Source organism: Cherax quadricarinatus, chromosome 24 (genome assembly GCF_038502225.1).
Source record: "Cherax quadricarinatus isolate ZL_2023a chromosome 24, ASM3850222v1, whole genome shotgun sequence".
In the NCBI taxonomy this organism is placed as follows: Eukaryota; Metazoa; Arthropoda; class Malacostraca; order Decapoda; family Parastacidae; genus Cherax; species Cherax quadricarinatus.
In genome coordinates, this window is record NC_091315.1 from 5,508,208 (window position 1) to 5,524,676 (window position 16,469).

A 16,469-nucleotide genomic window follows, 5' to 3' on the forward strand; every position below is an offset into this window, starting at 1 on the left:
GGTCAGTAGAGTGGTAAGGCTTTCGAAAGTGCCCACTCCTCTGGTGAAGCCATAGAGGTGTTTATGAGGAGGGCCAAGCTTCCACCTCAGGCGCTCCAACACCATCCTTCCAGACACCTTCGAAATGCAACTGGTGAGGGAGATGGGTCTCACACTGCCAGGATCCCCAGGCTTAGGAATCGGTATGATGTCAGCCTCCTTCCATACGACAGGGAGTTTGCCAGCTCACCAAGTCTGGTTGATGACCCCCAGGACAGCTGAATGTCCAGCATGGCCAGACCGAGTGATCATGCCATAGGTGATACCATCATGCCCCGGTGCAGTGTCTCGATGAGATATGAAGGCTGCCTGGAGCTACTGGTCGGTGAAATCTTCATCCGTGATGTCCTTAGCCTGGCATGCCACTTGGATCACCATCACCCTTCTAGGAAGGAGGGTGGCTTGGAGGTATTGGAGATCCTGAGGCAGTTGAGCCATGGCCACTCTGAAGGTGAATAGGTCTACCAGACGCTCTGCCTCCATTGCGGGGTCTGGGTGCAACCGAGCCACACTGCAACACTGTCCAGTGGCCAATCGTAACTTGGTCCAAATCTCAGATAAGGTGGAGGAGTAGCTGAAGGAGGCACACCACTCGAACCATTTAGCCTGCCAGACCCTGTGTGAGACATGGCGTGCATGCTGCACCACTTCCCTGAGCAGACGCATGGACTCAACCATGGGATTACGCCTGTGTATCTTGCATACGACATTGATGCGGTGGTTCTGTTCCCTGATGTCCTCATTGTAAAACCACCAGTCACGTTTATATGACCCTCCACCTGTAATCTTAGGTATTGCTGCCTCAGCTGCACATATGAAGGCCACCTGCAAGCTTTGAGGGCGTAGGCCGCCAAGTTACTAACTGTTTTTTTTGTTTTTTTTATTTTTCAACCGATTTATTTTATTTTTGGTGTACTTTTAGAGGTGCATATGTAGAAGCATGTGACAAAGTTTCAGTATGATTGGCCAACAAACAACAGAGAAAAAAATATAAACATAATTTTTATATATGGCAGCACGACCTGACAAATTGGCACTACGAGTGGCACTTCCGACATTCCCAACTGTTAGAATACAACTAGCACGACATTTTAACATAGCCATTTCATCTAATATATCTTATTATCAAGAAAAAAAAAATACATTTGACAAAATTTTTGGCATTCGCCAAAATATCTGCCTTTTAACCCCACATAAAATAAAAAATATTTGAGATATTCCAAAAAATTTTACGTCTCAATTTCAAACACTTTGTTTTATATTGTCTGTGAAAATCATTTCAATACAATCATTAATAATGGAGTTATAGAGCGAAATAAGTGAATAAGTTACTTCCGAGATATAGGCCTAGAACGTCGGCCGGCCTACCGTCTCAAAAAAATTTTTTTTTCCGCGGAAATCGTGTTTTTTCGATGTATTTCTTAGTAAACTGATGTTCTAGTGCAGTTATCCTCTTCAAAACACCGGTTTCTATCACTCACATACCAAACAATAGAAGAAGGGGACGAGGAGTAAATCATTTATATCGAATATTGCTGGTGGACTCTCGCTATATTATGGCCTACATCGCCGCCACCATACCTGATATAAATGACTATAATTTCTTGTAGAAACGTTGTAGAACATTGATTCTTGTACCATTGTGTTGCCAAAGAGTTAAGCTATTTTTCTGTATGAATAACTCATTTTCCATATTTTTTCGATTTTTTGGTGTATTTAGGCTCAGACTCGGCGGCCTCTTGGCGGCCTGCGCCCTTGAGCCGCCTCATCTGGGTCTTCTGGAAGAGGAGACTCTGCCCACCAGCGCTCAATGACCTCCTGGAAGCACTGCCAGTCGGCCTTTTTTAGATTCCATCTGGAGGTAGGTGTGGGGAGTGGGCACCGCTGGACCATCAGCGTGGTGACCACTGCAAAGTGATCACTGGTGAGACGGGGGTGGACCTCCCATCTCGCGCTCGAGAGCAACAGCCTAGAAATGAGTGTGACATCCAAGCGGCCACCATAGTGATGGGTTGGCTCACCATTATTGAGGAGGGCGATCTCAGAGACCTCCTCCAGCACAGCCGCAAGGTGCCTCCCAGCTGCGTAGGTAGGAGAGACAGAAGAAATATTGGGTGGTGGGCATTGACATCCCCAGCCACAACAAGACCCTCCCGTGGGGCGAGTGCTGCCACCTCTGAAAAGTCAAGGGTGTACCGAGAGCTTCTGTAAATATTGTAAACCAGGAGAGGTCCATCCGCCAGGTGGAGGGTGACAGCCTGAACCTCTACGCCCTCCCCACAGTCGATGGGGTCAGTGGAGATTGAATGAGGGATAGTGGTCCTGACATAGATTGCCGTGCCCCTGCCAGTCCTTTCCAGGCGCTGATGGTAGGCAGAGAATCCCGGAATACGTGGCTGCATTTGACGTGATGAATCGGTGAGTGTCCCCTGAAACAGGAAGACATCAACCTCATCCTGAACTGCAGCTTCAATCACTAAGTGAATTTTCTGCAGCAGCCCACAAATGTTAAACTGGAGGATCTTCAAGGGTCGCAGAGGTGGATCACTGATTCCATCTCTGCCTAGGACTCGTCGCCCGTTGTTGGCGACTCTGGGGCCTCCTCCATCACAGACTGGAAGGACTCCTGGATGATGGCTTGAAGTTCCATTGAGTCTTTCCTGTCCAGTAGGACCAAGCCCAGCATCCATGACAGGAGCAGCCTGCAGGCGCCCCTGTCCTCTGCCGATGGCAGCAGGTGACAGAGGAGTGCTGAGATGACCCCGATGGTTTTCTTCAGTCGATCCGGAAAGGATTCGACCATTACCTCTTCAGGCATTGAGCTGGACGACCCGTCGAGTCGGGGCTGGGTCACTGGGTATGTCTGGGTGGCTGTCGACACTGCAGCAGCGTAAGCTGGGTCCACCCTGGGCCCGGCATGAGTGGCCATGGGGTTCCAAGTCCCCCGGCGGGGAACCTCTGCCTGACTCTGGCCGCTCACAGTAGGGGCCTGCCCTTGGGAAGAGGCCTGCTGGTGGTATGGCAAGGAATGTTGGTGCCCAGCTGGGACCTGCTGGGCAGTGTGCCTGGCCTGTGGCTGTTTTTCCCAATGATTCTGTCTTGTTGGCCACCTTGCCATCTGACCCCGCAGTTGACCGCGCTGCTGCAAACCAGTGCCTGCCCCCTGATGCCACCGCTGGGAGCCCAGTGCTGGGAACTCGCTGGTATTGCCCTCCTGCGGTATCCGGGGAACCGTGATTGGAGCCCATGCTGACTGTTGCTGGGCAGTTCCAAGGCTGGGTGGCATTGGGGCTGTTGGGTCGTTCCGATGACGAACCTGCTGCCAGTGCTGCACCATCACAGGACAGCTCCGGTTCCAGGCATGGTGCCTCTTTGAGGAGTTGGCACACTTGGGCTCTGGCCGAAGGGCTTCTCCATTTGGCTGTTTGAGGATTGCAATGCAGTCTTTCGAGTCGTGTGCCTTGCTGCACACACCACACTTCTTCTCTCGCTGGCAGGTGGCTGCAATATGATTGAACCCCTGGCAGTTGAAGCATTGTACTGGGCCCGACAGGTATGGTCGGGTCTTGAATCTTCCACAGACCCCAAGGTCCAGGTGCGTGGGAAGTGGACCTTTGTGGTGGATCAGCACCTGGCGGGTGGGCACCTTGTTCACCGTTGCAGTGAGTCGCTCCGCCTTGACAATATTGGGCACTTCCAAAATGGGGTCCAGTGGGAGGGGCACAGGGACGTGTAAAAGCACCCCCTTGTACACCTTCTCCGAAGCAGCCAGTTCCACCATGCTGGGATGGGTCACAACCTGCCCCTTCAACTCCTCGTAAGAGTCTTCGTCCCGAGGAATGACCAGAACCTCGTTCCTGAGAGTGAACTCGCAGCAGAACATGAGGTGGGGTAGACCTTCCAGATACCGTACAAACCCGTAGTTGGGAACCTTGAATTTGTTGAAGGCCCTGGCTGCTTGTTCCCGAGCTGAGCGGGAACTCCTCCTTCCATGTGGAGTCAGCCAGTCCCCGTCCTCTGTGGAGGCCGACACAACTGGTGTAGGGACCTGGGATGGCTCCATCCTTGCCAGTTGAGGAGCTACATCCTCCTGGCATCCTTCCACGACCCCTATGGCCATCTGGGGGTGCAAGTCTTCTTGGGTAGGGGCTGCCGACGGACCTAGTGGCAGTTTGGTAGATACAGTAGTCTCCACTGCATCCTTGGCCTTCTTGGTGGGGGCTCCCACCTGCCCCACGTCGTCCTCCAACTCGTCCCCGCATTCCAAGGAACGTTTAGGCCGCTCTCCTGGATCTGTCATGGTGACTGTAGGTGTGGGGACCGAGTCAGCAGCAGAGCTGCTGCCTGTGACCTCACAGCCGCCCACACTGGGTGCAGAGCTGTGAGGCTCAGAGCCCCAGTCGGGACCCGTAGCCACCCTCTCGTGGCTCACTGCTCTGAAGCACAGAACACAGTCCAAGGATCACCAGGAATGACACTAATCTGTGCGTAAACTAACACAGATTTGCGAACACAACACACACTGTTTTCCAATCTTCGTCCAGTCGATAATCCTTATGAATCTCCTCTGCGCTTCTGTTTTTCCACTGATGTGAAGTATTAAGTAGTCCAACAATCCCCGCCAACTCGAGAGAATGCTTTCATGTTTTGATGTACAGGTACTATATGGTACATAGTACCATATGGTACAGGGCACCATATGGTACAGATACAGGGATCCATATGGAAATAAATCATCCTGACTTTTTTGGGTTAATGTAGGACTTTATATTTATGCTGCTATGTATAATAATCAAAGTTACATAGATTATTATACACAGCAGCATATGTTTGGAGACCTAGGATAACCCCATAAATGTCAGACAGACTTATTTCCATTAGGGTCCCTGTACCCTGTACCATATAGTACAATGTACAACATGGCATAATGTTCCATATTTGCAATGTACCACATGGTACATTGTATCATATACCATTGTACCATATACCATTGTATGATATGTCACCATTTTACCCCATGGTACCATTGTACCATATGGTACAATGTAGCATATGGTTCAGAACCATAGAATTTCTCTTCAGATCCACTTCCATCAGTCTTACAACTATAAGTTGGGAGGAGGAGAGTCAGAATTCGCCTGGGGAGTGAGAGCTTCCCTGCCACCAGACATGGTGAGCAGAGCTACTTTGGCAGCATTCCCACAATGCCATGTGGGCATCCAGATTTTTTCTATAGTGTGCACTCTGACCACCAAGACCCATTCTCTTAGATGTAGGCCTACCAGCCTTCTCGAGCTAAATTTGAGGCCGCTAAAATTCTGGTGTAGTTCTAGGGTTTGCACCCACAACTCAGAACCGTAGAACTATGGCACAGATCCTGAAAAGGTTAATAAAGATTCCCATATGTTGCATAAGTGTCTCAATCTTCAACTTATTGGTTTTCAAAACCATTTATCACACTGGTCAGACACTGCAACATCAAGGGATCTTGATACAAGAAATTCTTCATTACTTGTCCAACCTTCAGACGAAGACCTACTTAGATTAGTGGATGGTTCCACTATGATCCCGCCTCCTTCTGCTTCGACTCACCTGACTACAGTATATAAATCACTTCCCCATTCATATGCTGCACTTTCTACACGAGTGATGGACTAAACACATCGATTCCAGGTTGAGGGACTAATTTCCTCAGTCTCCTCCTTTCCTTACCCATTTTTACTTTGTATTGGAATGATGAAGCTACTTTGTGATGAAACATTTCCTTAATAAAAATTCTCATATTGATAATCGAAAAAATGATTACTTAACAGTTAAGTGAAGGTTAATATGTTAAAAATGCTTACTTAACAGTTAAGTGAAGCTAATATGTTAAATGTTCATATTAGATTTTTTTTTATTTGTTTTTTTTTATACTTGATTTAAAATGATGTTTTGTTTAATTAATGTTGAATGTGAGAATAAAAGTCAACATAAATCATAGTTTGTACATAACAAACCTCAAAATATAGCATCCACTGAGACAGTTTCTACATAATGAACCTCAAAATATAGCATCCACTGAGACAGTTTCTACATAATGAACCTCAAAATATAGCATCCACTGAGACAATTTCTACATAACATACCTTAAAACATAGTGTCCTCTGAGACAGTTTCAATATAATGAACCTCAAAATATAGTGTCCATTGAGACAGTTTCTATATAATGAACCTCAAAATATACAGAACGTGATCATTTGTTTTGTTAACTGGGATGTATTTTTTTTATTATCTAATAGCAGCAATACATTTCTAATATGCTAGAAGCACAATGGTAGAGAATTTAGATTCATGAAGTGTCATTCGTCTGTGTCCAGAAAGTAGAAACACCAAACAAGCCCCTTTACACCATTTGATTTCATTTACTTAGCAGTAAATAGGTATCTGGATGTTAACCAACTGTAGTGGGCTGCATTCTAGATGACTTTGCCTTTACAATTGCTTGGGCTTTGAAATTAGCTAAGAAACGAGAACAGCTTTAAGGCCTGCAAATTGGTGGATTTAAAAATTATATAAATTAAGCAATATATCTCAACTATTATATAATATGGTTTGGCAGACTGTACTATACAAACCTTCTGATTACAGTGGAACTTCAGATTTCTAACGTATTGCTTACTGAACTCTTCGAAAATCGACTGCTTTTTTGAACCAACTTTGTCCCTATTATTGAACTCGCCCCTATTTTCGAACTGCCAGGTACCGGACCTGTCCACCAGCCCACTCTGTCCACGTCCCCGTTCAGGCGTCGTGAGCCAGTCTGGGTTTGTTGATGCTTGAGTGAACACTAACCTGCGGTCTCATTCAAACATCTTACGATTAATTCATTGTGTTTAGTGCTTGTGAGACTGTGAAATAAGCTTCCATGAGCTCAAAGAAACTTGCTAGTGGTACCCCTGTGGTAAAGAAAGTGAGAAACTTCATAGATGCGAGTGGTGTGAGACTTGATGAGCTTGCCAGGATGTATGTAGACAGTTATTTTGTGAGACAGGGGTCCAGTGACTCTCAAGCTGGTCCTAGTGGCATTAAAAGACATAGAAGGGAAGTAACCCTTTTATTTCCATTATTTCTTATGGGAAATATTACTCCACATTTCAAACTTTTCGAATTTAGAACTAGCTCCTGGAATGAATTAAGTTCGAAATTTGAGGTTCCACTGTATTTTACAGGAATTTTAAGTAAAACATTAATGTGATAATAAATGTATGTTCTAATTGTAAACAAAACCTATACTGTCTGTTAATTGACCATTTACATGGGCTTACTTTTCCTTTGCAGTAATGTGAGTTGTTTATTTTTTTAGGTTAGAATTCTTAGAGCATGGCATATAATTCGAAAACTTATAGACTTAGTCGTGGACACAAGGAAGGACCGCATCCTCTTCGGTGCTCGCATTTGTGTCGACCCTGACTATGTTCATCAGGGAGTTTCTACAAAGATAGCGAAGGTTTGTGTTAAGCCATATTTGGTGGTATTACCTGGTAGATAATAAAGGCAGATGATAAAAGCCAAACAATATAATTCTTGGATATCAGTGCAGACAAGAAAATCGAAATTATTCCATTTTGCCTGATATTAGTATTATTTCTCCCCATGTCACTGTGTTCATATCATGTTCATACACCTTCAGCTATGTCTGGATCTTGGCACCAAGCAGGGCTTCACATTAGCCTGTGCAAATGCCATCAGCCCCTACACCGATAAAGCATGCCTTCTTCTGGGGTTCGAGAATGTCAAAACAGTAAACATAAACACCCTGGAGGACGGCATCTTTGACCTCTCCTGCATGAGCTACAAGATATTAAAAATTTTTACTAAACAACTGGGACCTGAGACAATACTGTCGTCCAAGTTATAAACAGGAATCAGCCCAAACTAACTAATCGTAAATTAGCCTCTCTATTATAAACTCCATCTGAAGGGGGCAGTAGGGCAAAATCTGTAACTCTGTTGTTTACTGTCCGATTTTCTCCAGTTTTGGTACACAAGACAAAGTCATTTCACTCTTTCTTGAAAATATTTATCAAAAATATACCTCAAACAACAACTGAGAAATGACTGATTTACTGAAAATGCCCTTGTGGCCAAGCTTTCTCTTATATGGGACTACGCAAGGTTGTTTGGACACTTGGTGCCGAGAGAACAATGCTTATACTAATATTCATTGAGTCATTTTCTCTAAATAAACTTATCTTTATTTCACAAAAAATAAAGTTTGTTAGTTCCTGGAATATTGCAAAAAAATCTGCCCTTTACTCCCACATAACTCCCAAAGTATTTGGAATATTTCCAAAATTTGCTCACCGAAAAACGGAGAAATCATTATTCTACAACTTTTGTGAGTATTATATTCCATTTAATTCAGTAATAAAGCGAGAAGCTTGGCCATTAGGTGAATAAGTTACTTCCGAGATATCGGCCGAGAGCGCCGGCCGGCCCCCATCTCAAAAAAAAAAAAAAAAATTCGCAAAAATCGCGTTTGGGTGTATTTCTTAGTAAACTGATGTTCTAGTGCAGTTATCCTCTTCAAAACACCGTTTTCTCTTACTCTGAGACGACTTGGAGAGCAGTAACACTTTTATATCGAAATATTCCCGATAATCTCTGGCCATATTATGGCCTATTTTATTCAGTCTAGAGTATATAACATGTTTGTATGTTATTTAAAGTGTTTATTATTCATATTAGATCAATTCTGATAGACAAATAAGCCGTAGAGTTGATATATAAGCTGATATAAGCGTAATAATGGGCGATTCCTGGCTGGCACCTCAGGCGCGGGAACACTGCCAAGCGTTCCCATCTGGTTCCCGGCTGTCGCTCAGTCTGCGGATAAGTCCCGCCTACTGTTTTATGATGCCAAATAGTCAGTTATTATATTAGAAAGAATAATGCAAGAAAAGGCGATAGAAAACAAGGAAACAACTCCGAAATATATATGGGCCGTGAGCAGACTCGGTACCAACATCGCCGTCACCATACCTGATATAAATGACTATAATTTCTTGTAGAAACGTCGTAGAACATTCATTCTGGTACCATTGTGTTGCCAAAGAGTTGAGCTATTTTTCAGTATATAAAACTCAATATCCATATTTTTTCGATTTTTCGGTGAGCGCGCGTGGAAATTTCCCCTACTGCCCCCCTGAAGACATTATATCTGCATTGTATGACTCTTATAGTTTTAGTGCTTCTTTTTGCATGTAATAATAATGAAGAAATTACAGATGTTTGTTTATAACATAAATATGGGGCGTTCACATTCCTCCAAGTCTTGTCCTTCATTACTGATGGTTACTCCTCGTTCATGGCTGACAACTTGTGCTGAGTTCTGAGTTAAAATATTTTTTCCAAGTTTTTTCTTGCAAGTAATACAAAGTTATTTTATTTATCTGCAAGAAGGGATGTTTTGTTCATTGATCTTATTTTAATTCTTCAAAAGCGATGAATAATATATTGCAATGTATAACTCTGACAACATTCATTCATTACAACATTACATTGTGGCAAGTAATGGAAGTGACATGAACAAGATCATTGAATCCTTTACTATTGTTTAGTTTAGTTTCAATAAGGTTTTTGACCTATGAGTGACACAGAGCAAGATCTGTGCAAACTCACTGTTTGTGGTGGGATTTTGTTAGTAAAAACTTAGTACTATATTTTATTATATATCTAGTTTTATATTTTTGCCATCAATTTTTGAAGTGTTCCAGTCATTAATGTTCTTATTGTTATGTCTGTTTAAACTAGTAATAGTTTTTTGCTGCTTCATTTAATATAATTTTACTTAAGTATGACATGTCTAACAATTGTTTTAATTTGTGCCCTGGCTGATTCTAAAAAAAATTCCTTTCAGATTTTTCCTCATTTCAGGTTATTTTTTGTTTTAGTTGGACCTAATTTTTTATTGCTAATATTTGCAAATCAATTTTTTTTCTGTATTTATAGGTACTTGGAAAACACCCTATCCAATTCAAATGAAAAAATCTTTGTTTCCATTGAGTTAACAACTGATTTACAAATAATTAACATGAAGTCCTCGGGTCATGCAGAGCACTTCAGGGCTGCCTAAAAATTAACTTTTAACTTAAGGGGGATTTTCACAAGAACACAATCTCGAAATTTATATTGCAGCCACACTATGGTAAGTAATTATGAATACATGGAAACCAAATTGCAACTTCCTGAAGCTGATGTATCATTGTGACTTGTTGGATTTTACCCACACTGGTTTTTGCCAACAATTCTATTCCATTCTATTTGATTTTCCGGTATGGATCCCAGCCCGGGTCTCTTCCAATTTGATGACCTGGCATTAGCTCCCTGGGTAGGGAAGTGTCGTTTAGTTTTCTTGTACTGCGTGGCAGTTCTTCAGCGGGAATGGGGGTACCTCTCGGGCTCTATGGCTAAGTGATGTACCAAAAGTTAGTGTGCACTAATGGCTGCTGGTGTGCGGTGCAATGGAGGCCCAAAGCAGGCCCGCACAACAACTTCAGCGGGGGGGTGGGTGACGTGCAACGACTGGGAGTAAGGTGTCCAAGTCCCTGACAGCCAGGTACAGATGTGCTGCCTCATCCTCCCGGGCTTGCCCCACTGGGGTCATTGGGAAGTGTCTACGGGGAAGAGGCATTGTAGCCGGGCAGTCTAACAGGTAGTGCACCAAGGGTAACAGAACCATTCGGTCACAATGAGCACAGAGCTCTTGCCTGTTCAATAATCTGCACAGTGGTGGGATACCCTAAGCGTAGGCGGTGGATATGCACCCTCAGTTCTCTGGATTGCGACCGAATACTTGGAGGGGGCGCCCTGTGGGTCGCCCTGACATACCAGCGGAGGCTCTGTGAATTCCCAGGGTCAGGGAGTGGGCATCTGGCCGCACCAGTAGCCCACAGCACAATCAGGCTGAGGCTGATGGAAATTGCAGCACGTGGCTGTGCCTCGAGGGTTGCGGTCCTTGCAGTCTCATCTGCAGCATCATTGCCAGGAATAGCCACATGGCTCGGGATCCAGTTGATGGTGGCCCTGTGACCCTGGACCATGAACATCTGCAGGTCACCCCGGATGGATGTGATTAAGTGTATGTTGTCCCTTGGCTCTTTGTGCATAATGCTGATGGTCTGCAAGAGCATGCTGCAAAGCTTGTTGGATGGCAAAGAGTTCAGCCTGGAGGATGGTGCAATGGTCTGGGAGGTGCCAACCTGCTGTCAGATTGCTGTGGAATATCCCAGCAGCTGTGTGGCCTGCCACAGGGTCTCTGGAGCCATTGGTGTAATGTGGTACATACCCTTGGCCTTCCGCATCCACAATGCTAGCCAAGGCAAGTTGTTGCAGAATGTGCTGTGAGCAATGCATATTACCGTCTGGTAGGGTTGTCCATCGCACCGCCAACAGCTCTGGTGCCCAAGGTGGCATCACCATGTAGTTTGCTGCCAATCTGTCACAGCCTTCTGCTTGGAGCAATGTCATGGGCATGAGCTTCGGTGTGGCATCTGCAATCGACCACATCCATCGGCAGCTGGGGAGCATTGGAATGACCTGTCCATGGTGGACCAATAAATCCCTCATTAGTTTGTCAGTCCCTGGGTGTCAGAGGTGCTTTGTGATCCTCTTGGCAGCTACAAGTTGGATCCTGTCTTCAAGAGGCTGCAGCTGCACCTCAAAGTTTAGAGCCACTGCATTGGCCCACCTAGGAGCCCCCAGCATGGCCTGTACAGCTGTGTTATGGACCACACAGAGGGACTTGATGTTTGTGGGTCTGGCATGAACCAGAGCAAGTGCTCCATAGTCAATGAGTGAGCGTATTGCCTGGATGTAGAATAACCTCATGACCTTGAGGCTGGCCCCAACCCTAGGGTTGGCCATGGCACTCAATGCCCTGACCCTCTGCAGGGCTCTCTCTTTGATGTGGTGCACATGTTTCTGGAAGGAGAGACGCCTGTCAATGTAGATGCCAAGGTACCTATAACTGTGAACCCAGTCCAGGTCGATGCCCAGGACCCGCAGCCTCTGAGTGGGTTCCCTTGTGCGAAGGATCATGGCTTTGGATTTTGCCGCAGATATCTTGAGCCCCAAGTGATGGCAAGTGGAAGCCAGCAGATTGAGGTCCTCTTGGGCACGCTGCAAAAGCCGGCACTTCCTAGGTGTGACAAGTGCCAGGTCATTAGCATAGTTGAGTAGGAGGGTGCCTGTGGAGAAAGGTAGGCACACCAGCTGGTGCATCAGTACATTGAACAGAGCGGGACTAAGCACTCAACCCAGTGGAGTGCCGTTGTCCAGGGTCTTGAGAGAAGAGGCATGCCCCTGGAAGCGTACCCGGGCCCACCTGTCCTGGAGATAGGAACAAAGTCATGCAAGTAGCCTGCGCTTAACCCCCCTGCGGGCTAAGAGTGAGAGGATGGCAGGTGCACTTGCTAGCTCAAAAGCTTTCTCTAGGTCGAGAAAGACAACAATGTGGGCTTGGGCATCTGACCCAATGCCGGCCAGTAGGGTGGTAAGGCTTTCGAAACTGCCCACTCCTCTGGTGAAGCCATAGAGGTGTTTTGCCCACTCCTCTGGTGAAGCCATAGAGGTGTTTATGAGGAGGGCCAAGCTTCCACCTCAGGCACTCCAACACAATCCTTTCAGACACCTTCGAGATGCAACTGGTCAGGGAGATGGGTCTCACACTGCCAGGATCCCCAGGCTTAGGAATTGGTATGATGTCAGCCTCCTTCTATACGGCATGGAGTTTGCCAGCTTGCCAAGTCCAGTTGATGAACCCCAGGACAGCTGTATGACCAGAATGGCCAGATCGAGTGATCATGCCATAGGTGATACCATCATGCCCAAGTGCAGTGTCCCGATGAGATGTGAAGGCTGCCTGGAGCTACTGGTCGGTGAAGTCTTCATCTGTGACATCCTGAGCCTGGCATGCTGCCTGGATCATCATCATCCTCCTAGAAAGGAGGGTGGCTTGGAGGTCCCGGAGATCCTGAGGCAGTTGAGCCATGGCTGCTCTGGTGGCGAAGAAGTCCCCCAGACGTTTTGGGTCTGTTGTGGGGTTTATGTGCAATTGAGTCACTCTGCGACACTGCCCAGTGGCCAATCATAACTTGATCCAAATCTAAGATAAGGTCGAGGAGTAGCTGAGGAAGGCACACCACTCGAGCCACTTAGGTTGCCAGACCCTGTGTGAGACATGGCGTGCATGCCGCACCACTTCCATGAGCAGACGTATGAACTCAGCCGTGGGATTACGCCTGTGCAATTTGCGTACGACGTTGACCATCCACTTGTAATCTTAGGTATGGCTGCCTCAGCTGCACATCCAAAGGCTGCCTGCAAGCTCTGAGCTGCCTCATCAGGATCTTCTGGAAGAGGAGACTCTGCCCACTAGTGCTCGATGACCTCCTGGAAGCAATGCCAGTCGGCTCTCTTGAGATTCCATCTGGGGGTAGGTGTGGGGGTCGGACACTGCCGGACCATCAGTGTGGTGACCACTGAAAAGTGATCACGGGTGAGATGGGGGTGGACCTCCCATTTTGCACTCGAGAGCAACCATCTAGAGATGAGTGTTACATCCAGGCAGCACCGTAGTGATGGGTTGCTAACCACTGTTGAGGAGGGCGATCTCAGGGACCTCCTCCAGCACAGCCGCAAGGTGCCTCCAAGCTGCATTGGTAGGAGAGACAGAAGTAAGAATTGGGTAGTAGGCATTGACATCCCCAGCCACATCAAGGGTGTACCGAGAACTTCTGTGGAAGTTATAGACCACGAGAGGTCCATCCTGCAGGTGAAGGGTGACAGCCTGGACCTCCATGCCCCCTCTGCAGTTGATGGGGTCAGTGGAAATTGAATGAGGGATAGAGGCCCTGACATAGATTGCTGTTCCCCTGCCAGTCCCTTCCAGACGTTGAAGGTAAGCTAAGAATCCCGGGATACGTGGTTGCTTTTCATGTGACGAATTGGTGTCTCCTAGAGCAGGAAGACATCAACCTCATCCTGAACTGCAGCTTCAATCAGTAAGTGAATTTTCCGCTGCAGCCCGCAAATGTTCCACTGGAGGATCTTTGTGAGGGAAAAGTTCAATAGATAGGAGTAGCAAGGGAGTATATAGTAACGATAGTTTCATTGCCGGCTACTTGTTAAGGTAGGGTAAGTCAAGCTCCCGCTATTCCAGCCTGTTTTCCCCCTCCACGAAAGTGATAGTTTCATTGTCGGCTACTTGTTAAGGTAGGGTAAGTCAAGCTCCCGCTATTCCTGCCTTTTTTCCCCCACCCCGAAAGTGATAGTTTGACTGCCAGCTGCTTGATAAGGTAGGGTCAGTCTAGCTCCCGCTATCCCTTCCCCTCCTTCTTCCCCCTCCCCCCAAAAGGTGACCTTTGGGGCTCCGGTCCAAACAGTAATCACTAGACTCACAGCTCCCAGCACTACTGTAAGTACATGCCTGCCTTGTATTCTAGTGAATTTATTGGTTGAAAGCTTCACTTTTGACCAATAATAAACTTAGTCCTTTCAGTCTTGCTCTAAGTTGACTGTTGTAATAGTCACCACATCTTTTAGGTATTGTACTTATCATGGAGAGTGATTTCTTAAGCAGTGGGTAACCTGTCTATCTTTCCAGCTTGGATGACAGAGAGGGTCACCTGCCAATCAGCGAGTAGAACTGATACAGATGGACTAATGTCCTGAGACTTCCCCTTTTTGGATTTAATTACCTGTGCACCTGTATGAAATTGCAGGACGTAACCCCTCATCATTACAGTGGTAAAGAACCTGCTTTCCTGTCATCGGGATAGAATACTCACGGCTTTACTGTGAAGAACGAACCGGTGGGTTGTAACCAACACCTGTGACCACCCCCCATCATCAGCAACAGCTACGATTTCAACAACACACAGTGTCACCAACACCAGACACCCAAGTTTTATATTAGCGTTGAATTCAGTTATCATTTATATTTTTCATTTTTCATTTTGTTTAATGTAAGATTAATATTTCATACTTAAGTGTTTTACATTTTATATTTTCTATATAATAAAGTGTTTATGTTTGTCTGTTATTATTTCTTTTTCTATTCATTAATTTTCCTGAGGAGGAGCCAGCCTTGGTAATACTGTCTGAAGTTATTACAGGGCTGAGTAATCCTTCACAATTAACCCTTTCAGGGTCCGTCCCGTAGATCTACGGCTGGTCGGTGAGTGTCCAAACCATAGATCTACGCCAAAATTCTAGCGCCGTCAAATTTAGTGCGAAAGCGCTCATAGGCCTACATATGAGAGAATGGGTCTGCGCGGTGGGTGTGCGCCGTAAACAAAAAATCTAGGCGCCTGCATAGCATTGTGGGAACGCCGGCTCAGTTTCCCTTGTTCACCATGTCTCGTCGCAAGTCAGCTCTCACTCCCCGGAAAATTGGGACTCTCCTCTTCCTGTCTGATAGTTCTGACACTGATGGAAGTGGAAATGAAGACGAATTCTACGGCTTTGATGAGTTAGTGACCGAAAATAATGACCAGGATATCGATAATAGTGCAGAAAACCCCGACGATCCTCGACCTTCTACCTCTGGTGTGGGCACTCGTGACTCACGGTCGGTTGTTCCTAAATGTAAGAGAAAACTAATATTTTCCCGTGGCCTGGCCTCTGACTTCAGTAATGACGATGATTCTGACGTGGATTGTGATTTTATTGCGCTCGACGATCATTCGAGTAGTGATAGTGAGGAAACATATTCACCAGTGAAGCGTCGGTATGTGCGCCGCCGCATGCGCTCGGGTAGTGTACCCTATGCTATGCCCAGGGGACGGAGTACATCCCGTAGTACATCCCGGAGTACATCCCGTGGCCCTACACCCGTTTTAGGTAGTGATAGTGAGGATGATGTGGCTACACTTGGCATGGATGGGCCACAGACATCAGTGGATGGTGTTAGTGGGGCTGGTGGTGGTAGTGGCACCGCCATGCGTGACTCGCTGTGCCACGCGGGAACCCACGCTGCTGACTCGTCAGTTCAAGGACAAAGCGGAGCGTCACCCACCAGCCCGCCACAACCACCCGTACAACCAGCCTATGATGTCCAGTATCCACCAGCAAACCGTATCTGGGATTGGCAGCAAAATCCCAATTTTGTTCCCAGCCCTCACCACTTTGATGACTCGCAAAGTGGAATTCTACCTACCTGTCCCCTTGGAACCACGGCCAATGAACTGGAATTCTTTGAATTATTCTTTGACCAGCCATTGATGGAAACTATTGTCAGGGAAAGTAATAAGTATTTTCAGTACACCATGGCAAATACGATCTTATCACCACAGTCAAGACTACACAGGTGGAAAGAGACGACTGTTGCAGAAATGTATTTGCTTTTTGCAACAATAATGCTTATGCCTCACATCTATAAGCATAAT

General features: G+C 46.2%; 1 protein-coding gene across 2 annotated transcripts in view; it reads left to right on the plus strand.

The window, feature by feature from the left end:
- LOC128690792 (uncharacterized) overlaps positions 1 to 9,893 on the plus strand; it is a 258,685-nt gene extending 248,792 nt beyond the window's left edge. For both annotated transcript variants that reach the window (XM_070088153.1, XM_070088154.1), the window contains 2 exons: positions 7,385 to 7,528; positions 7,712 to 9,893. In XM_070088153.1, coding sequence (XP_069944254.1) covers positions 7,385 to 7,528; positions 7,712 to 7,939 — 372 coding nt within the window. In that variant the 3' untranslated portion in view covers positions 7,940 to 9,893. The remainder of the gene's footprint in view (positions 1 to 7,384; positions 7,529 to 7,711) is intronic.
- The last annotated feature ends 6,576 nt before the right edge of the window (positions 9,894 to 16,469 follow it).